Source organism: Ovis canadensis, chromosome 8 (assembly GCF_042477335.2).
Source record: "Ovis canadensis isolate MfBH-ARS-UI-01 breed Bighorn chromosome 8, ARS-UI_OviCan_v2, whole genome shotgun sequence".
Taxonomy (NCBI): domain Eukaryota; kingdom Metazoa; phylum Chordata; class Mammalia; order Artiodactyla; family Bovidae; genus Ovis; species Ovis canadensis.
The window spans coordinates 34,881,611-34,905,676 of record NC_091252.1 but is presented as its reverse complement, the minus strand read 5'-3'; the positions used below and the strand labels follow the sequence as shown (position 1 = coordinate 34,905,676).

General features: G+C 39.3%; 1 protein-coding gene across 9 annotated transcripts in view; it reads left to right on the top strand.

The window, feature by feature from the left end:
- LOC138444721 (PH and Rap-GAP domain-containing protein DDB_G0271806-like) overlaps positions 1 to 24,066 on the top strand; it is a 228,314-nt gene that overhangs the window by 59,280 nt on the left and 144,968 nt on the right. For 3 of the 9 annotated variants that reach the window (XR_011258555.1, XR_011258556.1, XM_069598066.1), the window contains exon 3: positions 19,044 to 19,146. The exons of 3 other annotated variants lie outside the window; for them this stretch is intronic. Coding sequence is in view for 3 of the 6 variants with exons in the window: in XM_069598066.1 (XP_069454167.1) it covers positions 19,044 to 19,146 (103 nt within the window). In the remaining 3 variants the exon portion in view is untranslated. Of the gene's footprint in view, positions 1 to 19,043; positions 19,147 to 21,510; positions 22,569 to 24,066 lie in introns of those variants that run through there. 3 more of the 9 variants (XR_011258554.1, XM_069598064.1, XM_069598065.1) reach the window with 3 other exon arrangements.

The following is a 24,066-nucleotide window of genomic DNA, read 5'->3' as shown; positions in this document are numbered from 1 at the left end:
ACTAAGAAAATACACAATGTTCATTCTAAAGAGCAGTTGAAACCAGATAAGGCCAAGGAGGGAAGAACTTTGAGTTCAATATGAAAAGAATTGTAGATAACCATTCATTTTTACTTTAGGGAAAACCAAAATGAATTTGTCCTGGAAGATGAAAAGATTGACAATGTTCTGATGAGGAAATAAAGGGAGTTTTCCATTTTAGTGTTTGACCCTATTGTTTCCCAGCATTACTTCTCTCTTTGCATTTTATCAGATATACATAGTGTGAGACATAATAGAAGGAATAGTCATGTGGGCATGTATGTATATGTATTTATATACATTATTAATACATATGTGTGCACAGGCATACATACCTATTTAGAGAGAGTGAAGGAGAAAGGGAGAGAGTAAGAAGGGGAATGTAAAATGACTTTTATTCATCACCAATTTAATATATCTTTCCACCAATGTTCTCAGGGCTGAAACCCACTCACTCCCTCCTACCCATTTTTACACATATATGCATGCATGCTAAATTGCTTCAATCATGTCCATGTCTAACTCTTTGCGACCTCATGGACTATAGACAACCAGGCTCCTCTGTCCATGAGATTCTCCAGGCAAGAATACTGGAGTGGGTTATGTCCTCCTCCAGGGAATCTTCCTGATCCAGGGACAGAACCTGAGTGTCTTACATTTCCTCCATTGGCAGGTGGGTTCTTGACCACCAGCACCACCTGGGAAGTCCATATACATATATATATGTGTATTTATTTATAGAAAGCATAGAAGTGAATTATAAAACTTGACTATATTATTAACAAAATGTTAAAAGTAATTGGGGAAAAATATTTGTAACCTTAAGGCTTATCTACCACTGGAACAATATACAATGTCATTTTTGACACTGTATTTTGACAAATGCTCGTCACCTTGTGGTCATTAGCTCAGCGCTAGCATCACAGATCATTAGGTAGCAAATGCCATTAGTACTTCAAGAAATCTGAGTGGTGATGTGGAGTAGCCTGTGTCTATCAACAAAATGAATGGAGACTAGAACATATTATTAGTTCTTCTTCAGTTCAGTTTAGTTGCTCAGTCGTGTCCGACTCTTTGCGACCCCATGAACACAGCACACCAGGCCTCCCTGTCCATCACCATCTCCCAGAGTTCACTCAGACTCACGTCCATCGAGTCAGTGATGCCATCCAGCCATCTCATCATCGATCGTCCCCTTCTCCTCCTGCCCCCAATTCCTCCCAGCATCAGAGTCTTTTCCAATGAGTCAACTCTTCTCATGAGGTGGCCAAAGTACTGGAGTTTCAGCTTTAGCGTCATTCCTTCCAAAGAAATCCCAGGGTTGATCTCCTTCAGATCTTCTTAGATGATGTAATTTTAGAAGACCTGAAATGCTGTCATTGACCATGAGGAATAACAAAACACATAATTACACAAATACTTAATTTTCCTCAACTAAGTGTATTCACTTGTCAGGAGTATAAAGTAAGAATTGAAAGAAAATTGACTGGTGGAATGCTAACTCTTTAAAATCAAATTGTCATGTGAATGGTCACAATCCAGATTACAAAGAAAACTTTCAAGATGGTCACGAATTAAATAATACCACATGATTATTTGGTTTCCTTAATTCTTAATGGCCATGAGACGTCCTTTCTGAAATCACTCATACCCACCAGAAGTTGACTTAGACTATTCAGCTGTTAAAATATCTTACAAACTTTCCTTTGCTGATGAAGTTGGGAGAACTTGGCCATGGCTATTATTTCCCTAGTCATTTACCTTTATTAACTGCACTTTAATTTCCATTAAATTAGCAGGCATAAAATGGAGCAGAGTTCCAACCTATTCTGAATTCTACCATGAATGGCTGAGGAGAAAGAGAAGTGATAGGTGAGAGGTTCTTAAAATGCACCTAAGCAGACTTTCCTAGAACCTTTGCCTTGGGGTCTGGAAGCTAAGTCAATGCTTCTCTCTGCAGCTGGGCAAGTGGCAGTGGATAAAATCCCAGAGTATTCAGTTTCAGCTTCGGAAGCAATAACAATGGGAGCCCCTTCAGATGAGAACAAATGATTTGCAAATAAGCTATCACATTCTCCACTGTGGATAAGAATCTAAGTCAAAAACAATGATATGCTTTTCTTTTTACTTTGCCATTATCATAAGTAGAAAGAAGTTTCGAAGAAGCTTGCTCCAAGGTTAGGGCTGTCAGACAAACACTGGAGGCTGTTGAGCTTATATACTTGTGACCTCAAGTCTCTCTCCATTGTCTCCTCTCAAATTCTTTTCCTCCCCCAACTCCATCCTCCAAACCAACCCCACACATAAACATACTCTAAATCTGCCCTCTGGATTTTTATTCATATTTTCCATGTCAACAGCTGATTGCATTTTACCACAATCAAAGCCAGACATTTAAGTGTTATCAATCGAGTGGTGCGGTATCAACAAGCTGTCAGAGCAAAGACTAGGTCTTGAAACATGAGAAACACTTTTATGTTTAATTTTGTTGACTGAGTGGACTGTGTAACACCAAGCCAGTTCTGGGAAAGCCCACAGTCCAGTCTTCATTGCCAAGAAGAGTAGAAAAGGAAAATCCTTTCAAGAAAATAACTGAAGTCAAGTTGTTTTTATATCAACTGATGCTCCAAATGATTTTGAGATGACATGGTAGAGTGGCAAGAGTACAGAATTTGAAGACCACATCCAAGTCAAAGGCAGAGACCACAAGAATTCCGATGTTAAAAGAGCTTAGAGCAGACTAAATGCTCTTAATTCTGGAGATACGCCTAGAAATGCAAGTAAATTATCTTAGTTTTCTTTTGCCCATACTAGCTTTGCCCCTCACTAGCAAATGCTCTCTTAAAAGTAACTGGTGTTTAATTTTATCAAAGTAATTCAAATATATGGTTTTGAAAAGTCAAGTAGGTTCAGAAAACACAGTGAAAACTAGAATCTACCACTGCACACTTCCAAACTAGTCTTACTTCACAACAAAAATATTTGCAAAAAGGTCTTAGCTATTTTTTTCTGACTTCTACCCCTATACTTCTAATTAATATGGTTACTAATCATCTCAGTTCAGTTCAGTCGCTCAGTCGTGTTCCACTCTTTGCGACCCCATGAAGCGCAGCACACCAGGCCTCCCTGTCCACCACTAACTCCCGGAATCCACTCAAACCCACGGCCATCAATTCGGTGATGCCATCCAACCATCTCATCCTCTGTTGTCCCCTTCTCCTCCTGCGCCCAGTCTTTCCCAGCATCAGGGTCTTTTCAAATGAGTCAACTCTTCACATGAGGTGGCCAAAGTATTGGAGTTTCAGCTTCAGCATCAGTCCCTCCAATGAACACCCAGGACTGATCTCCTTTAGAATGGACTGGTTGGATCTTCTTGCAGTCCAAGGAACTCTCAGGAGTCTTCTCCAACACCACAGTTCAAAAGCATCACTTCTTCGGTGCTCAGCTTTCTTCATAGTCCAACTCTCACATCCATACATGACCACTGGAAAAACCGTAGCCTTGACTAGATGGACCTTGTTGGCAAAGTAATGTCTCTGCTTTTCAATATGCTATCTAGGTTGGTCATAACTTTTCTTCCAAGGAGTAAGTGTCTTTTAATTTCATGGCTGCAGTCACCATTTGCAGTGATTTTGAAGCCCCCCAAAATAAAGTCTGACACTGCTTCCACTGTTTCCCCCATCAAATTCCCATGAAATAATGGGACCAGATGCCATGATTTTAGTTTTCTGAATGTTGAGCTTTAAGCCAACTTTTTCACTCTCCTCTTTCACTCTCATCAAGAGACTTTTTAGTTCTTCTTCACTTTCCACCATAAGGGTGGTGTCATCTGCATATCTGCAGTTTTTGATATTTCTCCCGGCAATCTTGATTCCAGCTTGTCCTTCTTCCAGCCCAGCATTTCTCATGATGTGCTCTGCATATAAGTTAAGTAAGCAGGGTGACAATATACAGCCTTGACGTACTCCTCTTCCTATTTGGAACCAGTCTGTTGTTCCATGTCCAGTTCTAACTGTTGCTTTCTGAGCTGCATACAGATTTCTCAGGAGACAGGTCAGGTGGTCTGGTATTCCCATCTCTTTCAGAATTTTCCATAGTTTATTGTGATCCACACAGTCAAAGGCTTTGGCATGGTCAATAAAGCAGAAATAGAGGTGTTTTTCTGGAACTCTCTTGCTTTTTTGATGATCCAGTGGATGTTGGTAATTTGATCTCTGGTTCCTCTGCCTTGTCTAAAACCAACTTGAACATCTGGAAATTCACAGTTCACATATTGCTTAAGCCTGGCTTGGAGAATTTTGAGCATTACTTTACTAGCATGTGAGATGAGTGCAATTGTGTGGTAGTTTGAGCATTCTTTGGCATTGCCTTTCTTTGGGATTGGAATCAAAACTGACCTTTTCCAGTTCTGTGGCCACTGCTGAGTTTTCCAAATTTGCTGGCATATTGAGTGCAGCATTTTAACAGCATCATCTTTCAGGATTTGAAATAGCTCAACTGGAATTCCATCACCTCCACTAGCTTTGTTTGTAGTGATGTTTTCTAAGGCCCACTTGACTTCACATTCCAGGATGTCTGGCTCTAGGTGAGTGATCACACCATTGTGATTATCTGGGTGGTGAAGATCGTATTTGATCTACTGACTTCCAATTACAGCAGATATTTTTTTTTCTCTCTTACACTAAAACTCTCGCTTACACTACTAATCACTTCCCATTCCCACCATCTTCCTAGTGTATGTTTACAACAGTTTCTGGCTAAATTCCTGAATGCAGATACTTTATTATAACTGTGCAATTATTGTTTGTTGCTGAGCCAAGTAGTATAATATGATTTTGTCTCCATTTCTGTAGTATTTTTACTATTTGTAAAAGTGTATAATTGTTTCAATTTTTCATTGACTTAGGCTTCTATACATAAAACCTATATCTAATTTGCCTCAAAAGTGTAAACCTAATACATAAAACATTTCATAATACTATTTTTCACATGATCAAAAGCATCAGATAGTCTCACCACGGCATATGTTTTCCTGGAAATCTCTCCCTCTGAGACCTCTTTCACTCTCTCTCCATTCTGGACTGCATGCTCTTCCAGACCCACTGCATAGCTGTAGAGCTATCATCCTAGAACTTGCCTTCACATCCCTCCTGTCAATGGCTCCCTCATTTCTACAATCCTGTAGCTTTCTCTTCTATTGCTTTTTTCTCTTGTTATTTTATGACTCTCTTTAGCATTATGTTTAGATTTCTTTCTCATTTTTTGTGCATCTATGCTTTATGGTTAAGTTCTTTAAGATTAGCAAATGAACCTTCTTCACATATCATACAGTCATGTCTCAAACTGTAGCCTTCACTACAGTGAGTCCCAGGATGAGTAAGTCTACTCCTGAGTCCCTCAAAGGAAGTATCCCAGATCCCCACAGGCCTCAGACCCCCTGGATGTCAGCCCCACTGGTTTCTAAAGCCAGATATTTTGAGGACCTCATCTTTTCATTCAGGCCCCTGGGTACCCAGTGTGAAGTAGGCACTCCTCATGCTCAGGGAGATACTCCTGCCAGGGGTAGGGTTTGTAGACAGACTACGTCTCTGCCACTCCTACCCATCTCTTTGTGACTTTTTTACCCCTTATTTTGCTGGGTGCTGTTCAGCTAGTCCACAGTTCTCTTTCAGCAAAAATTATTTCATAATACCTACAGATTTGATATGTCCATGGAAGGAAGGGAGTTCAGGGTCTTCCTATACTGCCATACGCATGAACGCAGTGACTGCAACGGCACACAAGTGCAGCGGCTCCAAATTTGGAGAACTCAGCAGTGGCCACAGGACAGGAAAAGGTCAGTTTTCATTCCAATCCCAAAGAAAGGTAATGCCGAAGAATGCTCAAACTACTGCACAATTGCACTCATCTCACATGCTAGTTGGAGAAGGAAATGGCACCCCACTCCAGTACTCTTGCCTCGAAAATCCCATCGATAGAGGAGCCTGGTGGGCTGCAGTCCATGGGGTCATGAAGAGTCGGACACGACTGAGCGACTTCCCTTTCACTTTTCACTTTCATGCATTGGAGAAGGAAATGGCAACCCACTCCAGTGTTCTTCCCTGGAGAATCCCAGGAATGGGGGAGCCTTGTGGGCTGCCATCTATGGGGTCACACAGAGTCAGACACAACTGAAGTGACTTAGCAACAGCTGCACACACTAGTAAAGTAATGCTCAAAATTTTCCAAGCCAGGCTTCAACAATATGTGAACCATGAACTTCCAGATGTTCAAGCTGGTTTTAGAAAAGGCAGAGGAACCAGAGATCAAATTGCCAACATCTGCTGGATCATCGAAAAAATAAGAGAGTTCCAGAAAAACATCTATTTCTGCTTTATTGACTATGCCAAAACCTTTGACTGTGTGGATCATAATAAACTGTGGAAAATTCTGAAAGAGATGGGAATGCCAGACCACCTGACCTGCCTCTTGAGAATTCTGTATGCAGGTCAGGAAGCAACAGTTAGAACTGGACATGGAACAACAGACTGATTCCAAATAGGAAAAGGAATACATCAAGGCTGTATATTGTCACCCTGCTTATTTAACTTATATGCAGAGTACATCATGAGAAATGCTGGGCTGGAAGAAGCACAAGCTGGAATCAAGTTTGCCGGGAGAAATATCAATAACCTCAGATATGCAGATGACACCACCCTTATGGTGGAAAGTGAAGAAGAACTAAAGAGCCTCTTGATGAAAGTGAAAGAGGAGAGTGAAAACTTGGCTTAAATCTCAACATTCAGAAAACTAAGATCATGGCATCCAGTACCATCACTGTTTCCCGTGGAAACAGTGGTTGACTTTTATTTTTCTGGGCTCCAAAATCACTGCAGATGGTGACTGCAGCCATGAAATTAAAAGACACTTGCTCCTTGGAAGGACAGTTATGACCAACCTAGGCAGCATATTAAAAAGCAGAGACATTACTTTGCCAACAAAGGTCCATCTAGTCAAGGCTATGGTTTTTCCAGTAGTCATGTATGGATGTGAGAGTTGGACTATGAAGAAAGCTGAGTGCCAAAGAACTGATGCTTTTGAACTGTGGTGTTGGAGAAGACTCTTGAAAGTCCCTTGGATTGCAAGGAGATCCAACCAGTCCATCCTAAAGGAGATCAGTCCTGGGTGTTCATTGGAGGGACTGATGTTGAAGCTGAAACTCCAATATGTTGGCCACCTGATGCTGAGAGCTGACTCATTGGAAAAGACTCTGATGCTGGGAAAGATTGAGGGCAGGAGGAGAAGGGGATGACAGAGGATGAGATGGTTGGATGGCATCACCAAATTGATGGCTATGGGTTTGGGTGGACTCCGGGAGCTGGTGATGCACAGGGAGGCCTGGCGTGCTGCAGTTTATGGGGTTGCAAAGAGTCAGACATGACTGAGCCACTGAACTGAACTGAACAGATACCGCCATATTGGACCCTTTAAGAGAACAAAATTAGTATCTCAGGAGTGCTTAATTAAGGAGGGAACAGGAAATAATATGATTTTGCCAGTCATAGTTGTTATGCTGGAAACTATTACAAAGTTCCAGCTCTCCTGAAAAGAAATAACCTCTCCTTCTTGCCTTACTTCAAGCACAACTTTTAAAATAATGTTTCTCTGGTTACAAAAATAGGATATGTTTATGTTTATTGTGGAAATTTGGAAATGTGGAATTATAGAAAGGCTCAAAGGAGAAAATGAAAATCAACTGCAACAATACTACTGAAAGAAATAATTCCTGCTTGATTTTGATTTATATCTCTTCTGTCTGCTTGTGTATAATATACATTTTTGTTGTTTATACAAGTGTGACTTTTTTATCAATATATAACTAATATTTTCATGCCATTAAAATATTTTAAGCGATAGTATCCAATCAAAGCTTCATCATAGTTTACTTAATCTCTTGTTGACATTTAGGTGGTTTCCAATGTTTTACTTTCATAATAATGCTGCAATGAATAGGATATCCTGGAACATAAGTCATTTTACATACCATAGTAATATCCTTGACATAAATATCTAGAAATGAAATTGATAGAATGTAGGTAATTAATATTTTTTAAACTTCTAGTACATCCAACCTTGTTACCCTCCAAAAAGACTTCATCAATTTTACACCACCAACAACAAAGTGTTAAAAAGCTTGTCTAACAATATTGCAATAGTGCAAATTATTTTGTACCGATCCCTTTGATGAACTGCCAATATCTGTTGGATCATAGAAAAAGCAAGGGAGTTCCAGAAAAACATCTACTTCTGCTTTATTGACTATGCCAAAGTCTTTGACTGTGTGGATCACAACAAACTGTGAAAAATTCTTAGAGATGGTAATACCAAACCACCTTACCTGCCTCCTGAGAAATCTATATGCAGGTCAAGCAGCAACAGTTAGAACCAGACATGGAACAACAGACTGGTTCCAAATCAGGAAAGGAGTACATCAAGGCTGTATATTGTCACCCTGTTCATTTAACTTATATGCAGAGTACATCATGCAAAATGCTGGGCTGGATGAAGCAAAAGCTGGAATCAAGACTGCTGGGAGAAAATATTAATAACCTCAGATATGCAGATGACACCACCCTATGGCAGAAAGGATAGAAGAACTAAAGAGCTTTTTAATGAAAGTGAACGAGGAGAGGGAAAAAGCTGTCTTAAAATTTAACATTCAAAAAACTAAGATCATGACATCCGGTCCCATCACTTCATGGCAAATAGATGGGGAAACAGTGGAAACAATGATAGACTTTTTCTTGGGCTCCAAAATCACTGCAGATGGTGACTGCAGCCATGAAATTAAAAGACACTTGCTCCTTAGAAGAAAAGCTATGACCAACCTAGACAGCATATTTAAAAGCAGAGACGTTACAAGGTCTGTCTAGTCAAAGCTATAGTTTTTTCAGCAGTCATGTATGGATCCAATCAGTCCATTCTAAAGGAGATCAGCCTTGGGTGCTCTTTGGAAGGAAGGATGCTAAGGCTGAAACTCCAGTACTTTGGCCACCTCATGTGAAGAGTTGACTCATTGGAAAAGACTCTGATGCTGGGAGGGATTGGGGGCAGGAGGAGAAGGGGATGACAGAGGATGAGATGGCTGGATGGCATCACTGACTCGATGGACGTGAGTTTGAGTGAACTCTGGGAGTTGGTGATGGACAGGGAGGCCTGGCATGCTGTGATTCATGGGGTCACAAAGAGTTGGACACGACTGAGCGACTGAACTGAACTGATCTGATGGATGTGAGAGTTGGACTGTGAAGAAAGCTGAGTGCCGAAGAACTGATGCTTTTGAACTGTGTGTTAAAGACTCTTGAGAGTCCCTTTCCACCTCCAGGGGATCTTCCTGACCGAGGAATAGAGTTGGACATGACTTAGCAACTAAACCACTCCCTTGGACTGCAAGGAGATCAAACCAGTCAATCCTAAAGGAAATCAGTCCTGAATATTCATTGGAAGAACTGATACTAAAGTTGAAGCTCCAATATTTTGGCCACCTGATGCGAAGAACTGATTCAATGGAAAAGACCCTGAAGCTGGGAAAGACTGAAGGCACGAGGAGAAGGGGATTTCAGAGGATGAGATGGTTGGATGTCATCACCAACTCAATGGCCATGAATTTGAGCAAGCTCTGGAAATTGGTGATGGACAGGGAGAAGGAAATGGCAACCCACTCCAGTGTTCTTGCCTGGAGAATCCCAGGGACGGTGGAGCCTGATGGGCTGCCATCTATGGGGTCGCACAGAGTCAGACACAACTGAAGCGATTTAGCAGCAGCAGCAGAGCAGCAGCAGCAGGAATAATTTAGGAGAAGGCAGTGGCACCCCATTCCAGTACTCTTGCCTGGAAAATCCCATGGACGGAGAAGCCTGGTGGGTTGCAGTCCATGGGGTCGCTAAGAGTCTGACATGACTGAGCAACTTCACTTTCACTTTTTACTTTCATGCATTGGAGAAGAAAATGGCAACCCATTCCAGTGTTTTTGCCTGGAGAATCCCAGGGACGGGGGAGCCTGGTGGCTACCGTCTATGGGGTCACACAGAGTCAGACACAACTGAAGCGACTTAGCAGCAGCAGCAGGGAAGCCTGGTGTGCTGCAGTCCATGGGGTACAAAGGGTCAAACATGACTGAGCAATTGAACTGAACTGTAAATTATTTATCTATCCCTTTGATGAACTGAAATGTATCTTCTGCATTATTTTCACACATGATGCATTTCTGCAAAACAACAGGAAATTTAATGGTGCAAAAGTTGAATAATGAAGTAACATATCATTATAGATTCTAAAGAAAGCAAGAAATATAAAATTCCTAATGGTCTTTTGCTTTTTCAGACACTGGTATGGTGTGGATTTCTCCTATTTTAGAATCAAAGATGATGTTAGTTTTCTAACACAAGATGCTAACTCTCAAAGTAGTAAAACTTAATTCAAAAAAAAAGTCTGATGACCACCAAGCAGGCAATATTGTTTTTTTTTTCTTTTATCTATAAATGTGATAGAAATGTATCAGTGTAACTCTACGATTTAAACTTTTCTTGTATTGCCGGAATATGATTGCCTTTTTTCTTAATAAATTGCCAGATATCAGTTGTGAAACTTTTGGTATCTATTTCTAAATGAAATTTTTTTGTAGATTTCTATGCCATTTGGGGGAAGATTTTCATATTGTTATCATCATAAGCACTGAAAGTAAATTGGAAGGTTTTATGTTTTCTTTCTCTGCTTTTAAGCAATTTTATATATTGTGTGAACCATCTGTTCTCTAATAGTTTATAGAATTTCATCTATGAAAGACTCAAGCTATGTTTTTCTGGAGGTAATTTATCATTAATTTCTAGAATTTCTATGTCTTCTAAAATGAATGCCATTAAATTTTTCTAGAAATTATTCATTTAATTAAGCTTGTAAATTTATAAGTACAGACTTATTATAATTTCAATATCCTTTATATCTATAGTTTATACTCATTTTGGAATCTTATTTTGTTTTTCCCTTGATTATATTAGCTAACTTTGTTATTGTCATTGTTATTATTTGTTTTGCTTTGTTCATAAACAGCTTTTGAATCATTTATCTACTGCCATCTGTTTTCTGGAAAATTCTAAGTCATTACCTCTTCATGTTTCTACCACATTCTCTTTCTTTTTTTTAGATTCCAAGTACACATATGTCAGATATTTTCCCCATATTTCACTGGTCTCTGATGCTTATGTATTTTCCATCTCTTTGTTTTTTGATACCTTCTTCTTACCAATTTGCTAATTCATTAAATCTGTTTTAATGAAACCTATATATCCAGTTCTTACTTGCAATTACTAACAGTTTTTCAGTTCTCAAATTGCTTTTAACTTATCTGTGCTTTTTCCAGTTTTCTGTTAACGTTCTCCATCCTTTTTTAATAAATGTATCACAAATATTTTAAAATCCATGCCTGATAATTCCTATATCTGGATCTCTTGTAGGTCTGATTTTATTGTTTGTTTTAATTTTTCTCTCTTAGTTTTTGGTCAACATGACCATAAATTTCTTAATGTAATGACATTGTATATAAAAAACAATTTGAAACTCTGGACAATGGTGTCTTTGTCTAGATGGAATTTACCTTTGTTTCTGACAGAAAATTAAGGCAAAGGATTTTCACTTTTATATAATTGATTAAAGTTGATTGAAATGACTCAAAGGGAAAGTCACTCAGTCCTGTTTGACTCTTTGTGACCCCATGGACTATACAGTCCATGGAATTTTCTAGGCCAGAATACTGGAGTGGGGAGCCTTTCCCTTCTCCAGGGGATCTTCCCATCCCAGGGATTGAACCCAGGTCTCCCGCATTGCAGGTGGATTCTTTACCAATTGAGCTATTAGGGAAGACCCAAAATGACTCAAAACTGGGACTTTGTTTTCCCTGTGAGAGTTAGCCCATACTCCTGGGGTGTAACTGTTTGGGAGCCCCAGTTGAAAACCTTGGGTATTTACAAGCAACTCTTCTTTCTTATTGCTATTCTGTCACTAAGTTGTGTCTGACTCTTTGCGACCCCATGGACTACAGTATAACAGGATTCCCTGTCCTTCACTATCTCCCGGAGTTTGGTCAAGCTCATGTCCATTGAGTTGGCGATGCCATCCAACCATCTCATCCTCTGTTGTCCCCTTCTCCTCCTGTCTTCAATCTTTCCCAGCACCAGGGTCTTTTCCAATGAGTCAGCTCTTCACATCAGTTGGCCAAAGTATTGGAGTTTTAGCTTTAGTCCTTCCAATAAACACTCAGGACTGATTTCCTTTAGGATTGACTGGTTTGATTTCCTTGATGTCCAAGGGACTCTAAAGCTGGCTCTCAATTTTAGTTTGGGGCCCCCAGCCCCATAAGACTACCCTAAAATCTGCTGAGCCTCTAAGCCTCTCAAATATTACTTTCTGCAAAACTTCTAGCCTCTCAGCCTTCACCTATGCTTCTAACTGGCAAATCCCTTAAGATAAAAAGTGGCACCAGAAATGGGGTTCATCTTTCGGGGCTCTTCTCTCCAGAATTCTGGCCTTCAAGTCCTTGCTACCTTGGTAGCTCCTCAATGTCATCCAACAGATTTTGTTGTTCTTGTTAGTTTATTTCTGTTTTCTCAGTGTGTGTGTGTGTGTGTGTGTGTGTGTGTACACATGCGCGTGCACATGCGGACACTCACACTCAGTCACTCAGTCCAACTGTTTGTGATCCTACGGACTGTAGTCCGCCAGGCTACTTTGTCCATGGGATTTTCTCAGTGTGTTGAACTGGTTTAAAAGTAAAGAGTCTTCTATGATCACAAAAGGAAGAATTTCATTATGTTTTCTCAGTAATTAATTTCTGTTTTTATGTTTATTGATTTAATTTCTTTTTTTGGTTTCTTTTATTAAGGTTTTTCTTACTGAATTGAATATTTAATTTGTTAATTTTTTCTTCTTTGTTGCTTTGAACAATGTAAAATGTAAACTCATTTTCAACTTTTTAAATAAATCTCCATGAGTGGTAACCAGCATGATCATAGAACCTGATGTAGCATCCCAAAATTTATCTAGTAAATATTTGATGATTTTATACTTGGTATTCATTATTCACTTCCCATTTTTTTAAATAGCCCTCAAATTTGGCCCTATTCTCCTTCCAGCTAAATTACTTTGAGGGAAACCAATCCTACTCTTATCTCCAATTTTAGGTCCTCAGTTCAGTCGCTCAGTCACATCCAACTCTTTGAGACACCATGGACTGCAGCACTCCAGGCCTCCCCGTCCATCACCAACTCCCAGAGTCCACCCAAACTCATGTCCATTGAGTCAGTGATGTCATCCAACCATCTCATCCTCTGTCGTCCCCTTCTCCTTCTGCCTTCAATCTTTCCCAGGATCAGGGTCTTTTCAAATAAGTCAGCTCTTTGCATCAGGTGGCCAAAGTACTGGAGTTTCAGCTTCAATATCAGTCCTTCCAATGAACAATCAAGTCTGATATCCTTCAGGATGGACTGGTTGGACCTCCCTACAGTCCAAGGGACTCTCAAGAGTCTTCTCCAACACCACACTTCAAAAGCATCAATTCTTCGGCACTCAGCTTTCTTTATAGTCCAACTCTCACATCCATACATGACCACAGGAAAAACCGTAGCCTTGACTAGATGGACCTTCGTTGGCAAAGTAATGTCTCTGCTGTTTAATATGCCATCTAGGTTGGTCATAACTTTTCTTCCAAGGAGTAAGTGTCTTTTAATTTCATGGCTATAATCACCATCTGCAGTGATTTTGGAGCCCCAAAAAAACAAAGTCTGTCACTGTTCTTACTGTTTCCCCATCTATTTCCCATGAAGTGATGGAACCGGATGCCATGATCTTCGTTTTCTGAATGTTGAGCTTTAAGCCAACTTTTTCACTCTCTCCTCTTTCACTTCCATCAAGAAGCTCTTTAGTTCTTCTTCATTTTCTGCCATAAGGGTGGTGTCATCTGCGTATCTGAGGTTACTGATATTTCTCCCGGCAATCTTGACTCCAGCTTGTGCTTCATCCAGCCCAGCATTTCTCATGATGTACTCTGCATATAAGTTAAATAAGCAGGGTGACAATATACAGCTTTGACATACTCCTTTTCCTGTTTGGAACCAGTCTGTTGTTCCATGTCTAGTTGTAACTGCTGCTTCCTGACCTGCACACAGATTTCTCAATTTTAGGTCCTGGGTTAGTTGAAATCAAATGACATATTTTATTCTCCTGGCCACAATAATTTGTTCAGTTGTACACATATGCTCTAATCAAATTAATTGAGTCATCTCAATATCTTGCTTGGAATCCTAAGAATACTCTTTCTTTCCTTTTTGTGAGTGAGAAAAATCAAACCCTGTTTTCTCTTGGTATTCATCTTGCAACCACAAGAGAAGCCTTTTAGGGAGTAACATGATACATGCATGGTGCTGGACAGAGCTGGAACAGTCACTGAGCAATTGACCTGGAACCTTGATTAAACCATGCTGGAAGCCCACCTTCCAGCTGGACTTTTAAATTACAGAGCCAATAAATTCCCTTTATTATTTAAGCCAGTTTGAATCTGATTGATTTTTCTTTCCCTCACAAGTAAATGTATTCTACCTAATACCCTTTGCACTTAACAAACACTTTGCAATGATGGTGATATTAAAGAAAAGGAAAACACACAAGGGAAAAAACAAACAAACTAGATTTATAGTTTTAAGACCACATTCAGTTGCCCATTAAATAAAAATATAAGCCACTCATTTTTAGCATCTAGAATCTTATTTGTTTTGTTCCTCACTATATCCCGAGTACCTAGTCTAGTGCCTACCAGTTTTCAATAAATATTCAACAAGTACCTTATTGAATAAGTGAACAGTTATGAATACGAATGATGTTTTCTAAAGCTATTCCCGTAAACTCAAATAGTGGAAGAAAAGCATTTTCTCAGAGTGTAATTGAGAAATGTCTCAATGCCATGCCTAGGAAAGACTCTTAGCGCTCAACGGTCTCATTTAAATGAAATGCTTTGTTCCTAAGATTGCCCACATTCAAAGGTTAGATGCATAAAGAATAGACATAAATCCAAAGTACTTATAATAATAAATTTCATGACATATGTTTTTATAGAATATCAATAAGAATAGCACCAATATGTAAACCATATATAACCAAGCCATAGGACTTTTGGTTCTCTCATTTGTAAAATATGCTAAATGAATGATTCTAAGATAACTCTTGCTCTAAAAATAGTATGAGTTTATAATGCCAAAGCTGATCTTTCATCATTAGAGGGATCAAATCCATTCACACCTCTTGCCTCTTCTATGGCCTCTGTGGCACTTCCACTAGCTCGATAATCTATTCAGACTGCAAAAACTTAACGGTTTGGGATTTGCATGTCCAAGGACCAGGAAAATTTCAAAGGGGCTCTAAGCTCAGCTGATTAAAGACAGCACGAATCAGTCCTCCTCCTCACCCAAAGATCTCTTTAGTGAGGACTGGGGATGGCAAGCAGGATGGGCAACATTAGTCCTATCAGATCTTTTCCAAGTTAAAGCAATGAGTCAAATTAAGGTAGGAATTGGGATTGAGGTAAAGGAGGGAAGTGATTGTAGACTAAGAGGCAAACATATTCAATGTTGTTATATTTTGCCCGTAGAGGAGGATTTGAGTCTATGCCAGGCTGGTAATAGCAAATGTTTGGCCCTCAAAGTGTTTCCCACCCTGACATCTGCCATGGAAGAAGAGACAGCAGTCAGCAAGGGGCTGTGGGGGCTTGGAGTCTAATGCTTTGGACGGAGGAAGAGTGGCAAGGGTCCTGGGTGGCAACACAGGTGGCAGCCAAGTGGCAACTTACATGCCAGATGGGCGAGTGTCACATGCTGCCCTCTGGCATACACAAAACCCATTTTAGGGAATTAAGGAAGCCCTGCACTTCTCAAATGGACAGATGATGCCAAAGAGAAAGGTACAAAATTCTACTCTGTGGAAACTGATGAGTAAAACCAAATAAAGAATTCTTTCTTGGAGAAGAACTGTAAATAAATGAAAGGATCAATTTCAATTTGCTAATAAGGAAGACAATAGCTTCCACTGTAACCTGAAGAAAGAGAAAACGGCTAAAATGAGTTCATTCTACAAGAAGCTACCCTCGGCTTCCCTTTATAATCCACCTCCTGTCTAGGCATTAATATTCTCCCATCTTTATTCTGTCTGCTCATCTCGGTTCTAAGCTTTCTCCACAAGTATATTCACCACTGTGGGTAGCTACCCACATTCTTGTAGGCATGGTAATGGATCATTTAAAATGGGAAATTGCTTCTTTAAAGCTACAAGACACTTTTAAAGCCAAGACAGTTGAAAAGATGTCATTGTAAGTTAATACAACAAACAGAATCTGGAAAAAATTCTTTCCAAATGTATTTGGCCATGAAGAAGGAAGTGGGTCAGAAAATTATGACCCCTGCATACTTAGCCTAACATACATCCTCATTCCAGACAACTAATTGTGAGCTATTGGAAATGGAAGCCTAAAGAGAATATCATAAAAAGACATTCTCATAGCTTCTTCTATGAAGATTCTATAAATAGCCTGGAAATAATCTCCAGGAGACTTTTTGCAACAGCTTGTGGACTGGTAGCAGTAATTAACAGAATCCAAATAAAATGCAATCTCCCACTTAAACACTGTTACGATTTCTTGTTTTTCTTTAAAATTGTGATTATTTCTTGCTAGCTTCCTTGGCTCAAAAGGTATATTTAAATTGCCCTACTTCTGCTCCCTGTATATCAAAGAGTGGGGAAAAAATACAGTCTAGTAAGCCAGAAAGGAAAACATTTCTATAAGCATATAATCTTACTTTAAACTGGTGAAGCAAATAGAAGTAACTAAAAATATTATATCTTTGATTTCCATATTCATTACCTCCATGAGATTATATGTAGTAGTTTCAGTAACTGGCTCTTTATTTCTAACTAACTGTATGTAAAAAAGTTCAAGCATAAATCCCAAAAAGAGGGAATTTTACTTAGCTATTAGAAAGAATAATCTTCCTTTAGGGAACTCTGAAATACTGGAAGAAAAAAACAAGGAAGTTAGAGAATTTTATTTTATGAGATTATAAAGAAGAAAGTCACAATTTTAAGGATAGTTTATCAACATTTCCCAAAGAAAGATATGAATTCTCTTATATTTCATAAATTCACTAATGGCATGACACTGTACATTTTAGGAGGGTGATGGGACCACTCTTTGTTGCAGAAAATTTTTGCCTAGTAATGGTGCATAAATGCTCTAAACTTCTAATTTTCTTTGTGCTTTTGAGTAGCAAGATGACCCTGAAAATTATTCCAATCATAATCAATAAATGAGGTTACTGAATAAATGAGATTCATAATAAAATAAGACACAGAAAGCAATTATGTTTTCAAGCTACTAGTGGATACGTGTATAAAGTACAAATTCTGTGGGGTCTCCTTAAAAGTACTTTTTTTTGTTTCACTCTGAGATCTTAAAAACTACATATGTAATTTTAGAATCTTTGTGCACGTGAATGTGTGTGTTCAAAACCAAAACTGAAATTAATAATGGGATTTTATCTAGACATAGATACACTAATAGGTATCTGCATTAGTTTACTAGGCAAGGTACCACAAGCTGGGTGGCTTATACAAAAAAATGAATACAATATTGTAAAGTTAAAAAATTAATTAATTTAAAAAAAAGAAATTTATTATCTCACAGTTGAGGCTGGAAGGCCAATATTAAGGTGCTGGAAGGGTTTATACCTTTAAAGGTAGACAAGAAGAATCTGTTCCTTGTCTCTTGCCTAACTTCTGGTGGCATGTGAGCAATCTCTGGAACTCCTTGTTTCAGAGAAATATTACCCCAATCTAGATCTATGCCTTCTTCATGTGGCATTTTTCCTGTGTGCATATCTGTGTTAAAATTTCCCCTTTTTATAAAGACATCAGTCACACTGGATTAGGGCCCACCATAAAGACTATTTTGAATATCTTTGTAAAGACCCTATCTCCACATAGCATCACATTCTGAGGTGAGTCAGTTTAGGATATCAACATGTCTTTTGGGGGAGATAACAATCTCCTAAAAGAACAATTACACTGATAGAGTAAAAGACACAAAAGCAAGCAAGACCATTTAACCGAACTAGATGTCTGTTTCTGTTTGGTTTTTTTTTTTTTCAATTAAACAAAAACTAATTCTCTACAATTGGTAAAGAAATTGCCTGCCAATGCAGGAGACATAGGAGACACGGGTTCAGTCCTTGGATCAAGAGGATCCCCTTGAAAAAGAAAAGGCAACCCACTCCAGTATTTTTGCCTGGAAAATTCCACGGACAGAGGAGCCTGGCGAGTTACAGTCTATGGGGTCACAAAGAGTCAGACACAACTGAGCACATATACACAGCTCTCTATAATACCAGAAAACATGGGCATTTTAATTCTGCCCTCAGATTGAGCTAGTTCCTAGTGTTTTGCAGGCAAACTACCCACTGGTTAATTTTTTAAATTCAATTTTCCTAAAGTTGTATACAGATACTGGAAAAAACTAAAACCGTCATACCACTGGAATGACTCAGCTATAATCACAGGTCACATAGGCAGAGCATTTTGTTCTTGGGATGAATATCAAGCAGGCACCACAAAGAAAACCGTTAAAATTAATTATTTCACTGATGTATGTGTTGGGTCGGCCAAAAAGTTCATTTAGGTTTTTCCATAAGATGTTACAGACAAACCCAAATGAACTTTTTGGCCAACTCAACAGATCACCTGAAACAGTAGAAATGTTTTTCAAGTTTGATGTTCAGTCAACTCTCATTTGAAATAATGGAAATAGAAAATATTACATCCAAAGGGGACTTCAAATTTGTCTAATTCAATTACAGATCTGAAAACTATGACAGAGTGAGTGACTTATCTAAGGTAATCTCACAAGTTAGAGTACAGCCAAGAACACAACTCAAGATTTTACTTCCTTCCAGGTGAATGATGTTCTGCCTCACCATCACATCACCTTCGTCTGGCAATCATCTCTTATACTCAGAATTAGGCTCTCAGGGGCTACCTCGAGCCTAGAAAAAAAAGGTGAGAATCTGTCATAAATGTCATGAGCTATTTCTCCACAGGCCAGAACTAGAATCACCCTCAAGGACTCACACAAAAACTGTGTTGCTATAGAGATTTAAAGTGCAGTATATAATTTTGTTATTGTAACTGTCTGCTTTTTATCTTTAAAGCTTTAGTTCTCTCTAGATTATGGTTATAATTGCTGGATTTTCAAATGTAAAAATCAGGATACATGTCCTACTAGGAAACGTGTTTATTTCAATACATCTGTACATAATGATTACTCATTTAGTATTATTTCAAAGTGACTCTTTTATGAAAGTTTCAAATTGATTTGAATACTTATATACATATAAATATCAGATCATTGACATTCATAGTGACAATGGAACTATAGGATGGAAATTTTTAAATCAGGATTTCCCTAGACTGGTGTTGGGTTGGGAATAAAGGGCTCTTAGAACACCATGGTTATAGCAAACTAAAGAAGATTAGACAAGTCTGAATGGGTGGAGAAGTGAGAGTGATTGTAATGAGGGCCCTACAAAACAATGGTTTCTTCAGAAGCAACAGATGACAAAACCACCTAGGTGAATCGTATGAAGTCATTTTTGTTTAAGGTTAAATATACCCTCTGACCAGTGCCCAAACAGGCACAGCAAGTGAGTCACCAAGGATGTAACATTTAAGGAAAAACTCCTAACTTACTCTCATGCTAGCCTGAGTGCCTTCTTAAATATTACATCCTAGATGCCTCCCTCTCTTTCATTTTAGTCCAGGCCCATCCCTTCTACCCCTCAGTGGTTCCTGAGAGAGCACCATGTTACAATAGTTTATAAAAATTAATATGCATAATTATAATTCTGAATCATTGGAACACTAAATTACCTCAATAATTCCATCAAATAAGATAGGGAAATACACTTACAATTTAAATTTTAAGTTCCGGCAAACAGAGCATTAAGCTTGTGTTCTGAACAATACATAGTCAACCAGAATGCCTCAGCTCTGACACTGCCAGGTGACTCCTCAATGACTTCATAGTGCAGTTGGGACATGAGATGGAGACATGCCTTTCCCCTTGGGTGGAAGCTGTCTGTGATACCCAGAGTCAGCGCCAACAGCGCTGCTGTACTACTTGCGCCTGCCACTTTCCTCCCCTCTCTGATTGGTCCAGAGCAATCACCTGACCCAGACCCAAGGTGGGCCCATCAAAATTCACCTTCAGAGAATTTGAAATTTAGATTCAAAGGCTGGAGGTCACCAGAATATAGGCATACTTATCATTAAAGCAATTTCCACATTCCTGCAGCCTGGCTGCTGGCCCTTCCTTTCTAGCCTTGGCTGTTCACCATTTTACAGTCCATATGATGGCTTTCCAGCACCTTTCTAGCAAGTCCTCCACTGGGCTGAAGTTTGCTGTTAATTTGTAATTCATACCTCCTAATACCCAAGGCAGAGATAGACTCTCCTCAGGGTGGGAATTGTGCTGGGTGCTAGGGCACTGAGGAGAAACGTAACACAATTTCCACTTTCACAAATCTCACAGAGCATCAGTGGTAAATGTGGCACTGAAAGTGGAAGCGTTAGCCACTCAGTCCTGTCCAACTCTTGGCAACCCCGTGGACTGCAATCCACAATATTCCTCTGTCCGTGGGATTTCCCAGGCAATACCAGAGTGGGTAGTCATTCCCTTCTCTAGAGGATTTTCCTGACCGAGGGATCAAACCCATGTCTTCTGCACTGCAAGCAGATTCTTTACCATCTGAGTCACCAAGGAAGCCCCTGAATGTGGTATTACTCCCACTTATTTGACAATTCCATAATTAATATATGAGTCCATTTCTTTTTTCCAATGAGGAATTGGCTTGGTGTTATTTAAGGTTAGAAACTCTAAGGCATAAAGCTATGAGGTCTTATGTATTATATATAGCCCTTATAGGATATAATCTCCTAGTAAAATGTTTCATTTAAGATACCATTTGATCCTAATAAATTTTAAATATTAAAGATATTTTGGAGGAAAAAAATACCTTTTAAAGAAAAAACTTAAGAGAAAAAATACCATAAGTTCCCCATAACAAGGAAAGAAAGGATATTAAAAATACAATAACTAATATTAAGTGGAATTTTTTTCCACTTTGAAAAATACCTTTTGTTTTAAACATGCAGTATCTCAGCAGCTGGAAAGCTGTGTTATGTGTTTAATTAAATGGCCCACACATGTGTTTATAGTACATAACACTGTGGTCTGTGACCAGATCCCCGGGGTGTACGGTCAGTCTTTTGCCTCATTGAACTCCACGCTGGAGGTCATGGGAAAGGGGTTTCTTATTTGAGTTTTCTCCTCATTTCCACATTTCCTCTACCAACTACCGGCAGATAAACAAAGCCCTGTTCAAAAGGTGACGGACTCCACTGACCTAATCCACTCCGAAATGCCAGCCTGGTCCACACGCCCCCTGGACTAGACCAGCATCGTCCAGCTCACCGGGACTTCCCCTAAGGAATGGCGCAGCCTGCCTCCCTCAGGCCAGGTTCCGTTCGTCTGATTGATTTGCCTTTTTGCTCTCTTCCTCCCCTGGGAAAAGAGATTCTCGGCACAGACTGGGGCAGAGAGAATCGTGAGGCTGAGATGCTGATTCTTCCTCAATGAGCTGAAGTTCTCCAGATGGCAGCAAGCGTTCGTCATGCAAATTCTTGGCAGCAGGGAGCCTGTCAAGTGGCTACTGCTGCTCATTGTTACCACCACTCCCCCACCCCCTCCACACAAACGCAGAAGAAATACCATCTGTCTACTGTGGGGCTGAGGGGTACTTTCCAAGTCCCGGAGTGGGTGCCGCTTAGCAGCCCTGTGCTGTATGCACAGCCCAAGCAGGAGTTGCCTCAAGATGGCATCCAGTCTCGAGGATCCCTGAGCCAGGGAGGCCCAGCCCAGCTGGCAATCCCCTCCTCCCTAGCCTGGCCCCTGCCTGGCTCCACGGCGGGGCAGTTTGCTAGCAGATTTCTCATAAGATATTTATGTAACAAAAATAGCAAAACTGGTTCTGTTTATCCCCTCAGATTCTGGGAACAAGATAAACTGAATTAACGACATGTCTCAATCACTAGTGGGACACACAATAGCAGAAAGCATGCTCCGGAAGTGAAAAGCACAGGAAGTGTAAAAAAAAAAAAAAGTACCTAGAACATCAAAATGATTTGTTTGATTTCCCTTCTCTCTTACAAACATCATCTGATTAATAACCATCTCTCCTTAGAAGTAAAAGTTTTGTGTAAAAATGAAAGCTGTCTCTCAAAAGATTCTAAACCCTAGAGAAATTGTCCACCCGTGAGTTCTGGGAAAACTGCTATCGTTTATTAACTTCATTTTTGTGGTAGGATTTTTTTGGTCATATATACAAATGCAAATAACAGAATAATAAAAAATGCCATATCATCTCTGCATCCCTAATGTTGCCTTTTTAATCCCAGTAGTACAGGAGTAAATTGTTCATATACCTAAATTCAGGTGACACTATCTTCCTTTATCTGTACAAAACTCCTCTTTTACTATTTTTTTTAAACTTTAAATCTCCCATAGTACATCTACAAAGTACATGTACTCCCCACCTTTCTAATCTACCTTCTGTATATTTCCTGTATTTGCAAGCTTCAAAAATATGCTCTTTGTGTACTTTTAAAAAATAACATGTGTATATTTTACTGAACTATAAATTGTCTCATTCCTGACATTTTTCACCAATATTATGCCTTTAGATCTATCCATAGTGTTAATCTTCTTCACAAGGAATGTCAGTTTCCTATAAAGAGCCCCATTCTGCCTTGTTTTGCACTCTGCCTTTGAGAGGTAGAGTGACTTCTCCCTTGGTACGTTTGAGAACGGCTGGCTGGCATGCTCTGCTCTGTTCTGCCTATTTTCTCACACGTCCTAGCTGCCTGCAGGGGGTCCACTTTATCTTCTGCTCAGAGGTGGAGACTCTGCCTACCCTGGTTTTCAGGTAATGGTTCCCTTTTCTCTCACACTAAACTGTATTTCCCAATGCTGCACTATCCAACAATAAGAGTAATATTTAGACTTCCAAGGAGTCTTGCTTTTATTACTCCATTTATGCAGAATCCAAGAAAAGAAGAGGATCATTCCTTACTGGGGATCTCCTGGGAGATCCCAATAGCCTTGGTAAACCTAGTTTTTACGGTTTGCATCTTCACATGATACCTACATATTCTTCTGGTGATGGGTACATGCAGTTACCTCCCTCTCTTTTGCTAACATAGCTAACACTGTAAGAAACAGATTTTCCTATGAATATGAGGAGAGTTTCTGCGAGAGGCTCACCAGGAGTGGGATTGCTGACTCATAGTTACATGAATATTTAATTTCACTAAATACTGGTGAATTATTGCCCAAGATGACTATATCACCTTACTCCACTAGCAACTGATGTTATGAGAACTTGATGTTATGTGGCGTTCAAACCTTTGTCTATCTGATAATAACTCATTTTTGTTTACATTAGTAAGTATATGTTATTTATTAACTATTCAATCCCTATCCCATGTTTTCCTGAACTCTTATTCATATATTTCATACATGTGTTATTGGCTTTACAGATTTTCTTATTTGCAGGAAACCAATATACACGTTGTGTATGTACTTGGTTTTCACATTATAAATATCTTCTTCTAATCCATTCCTGCCAATTAATTTTGCTTATGGAATCCTTTGTTAAAAACAATGTTTATATTTAGATATTCTCACTTGTGCTCTGGGATATTGCTGGGGTTTCCCTAAATGAGATCACAAAGATAAATTCCTGGGTTTTCTTCCATAAAAGCTTTGAATTTTTGCCATTCAAATTTAGGCCTTTAATTCACTTGAAGTGGATTCTTTTTCTTTTCTTGCACTATGTGTAATATGAAGCATAAATTACAAAT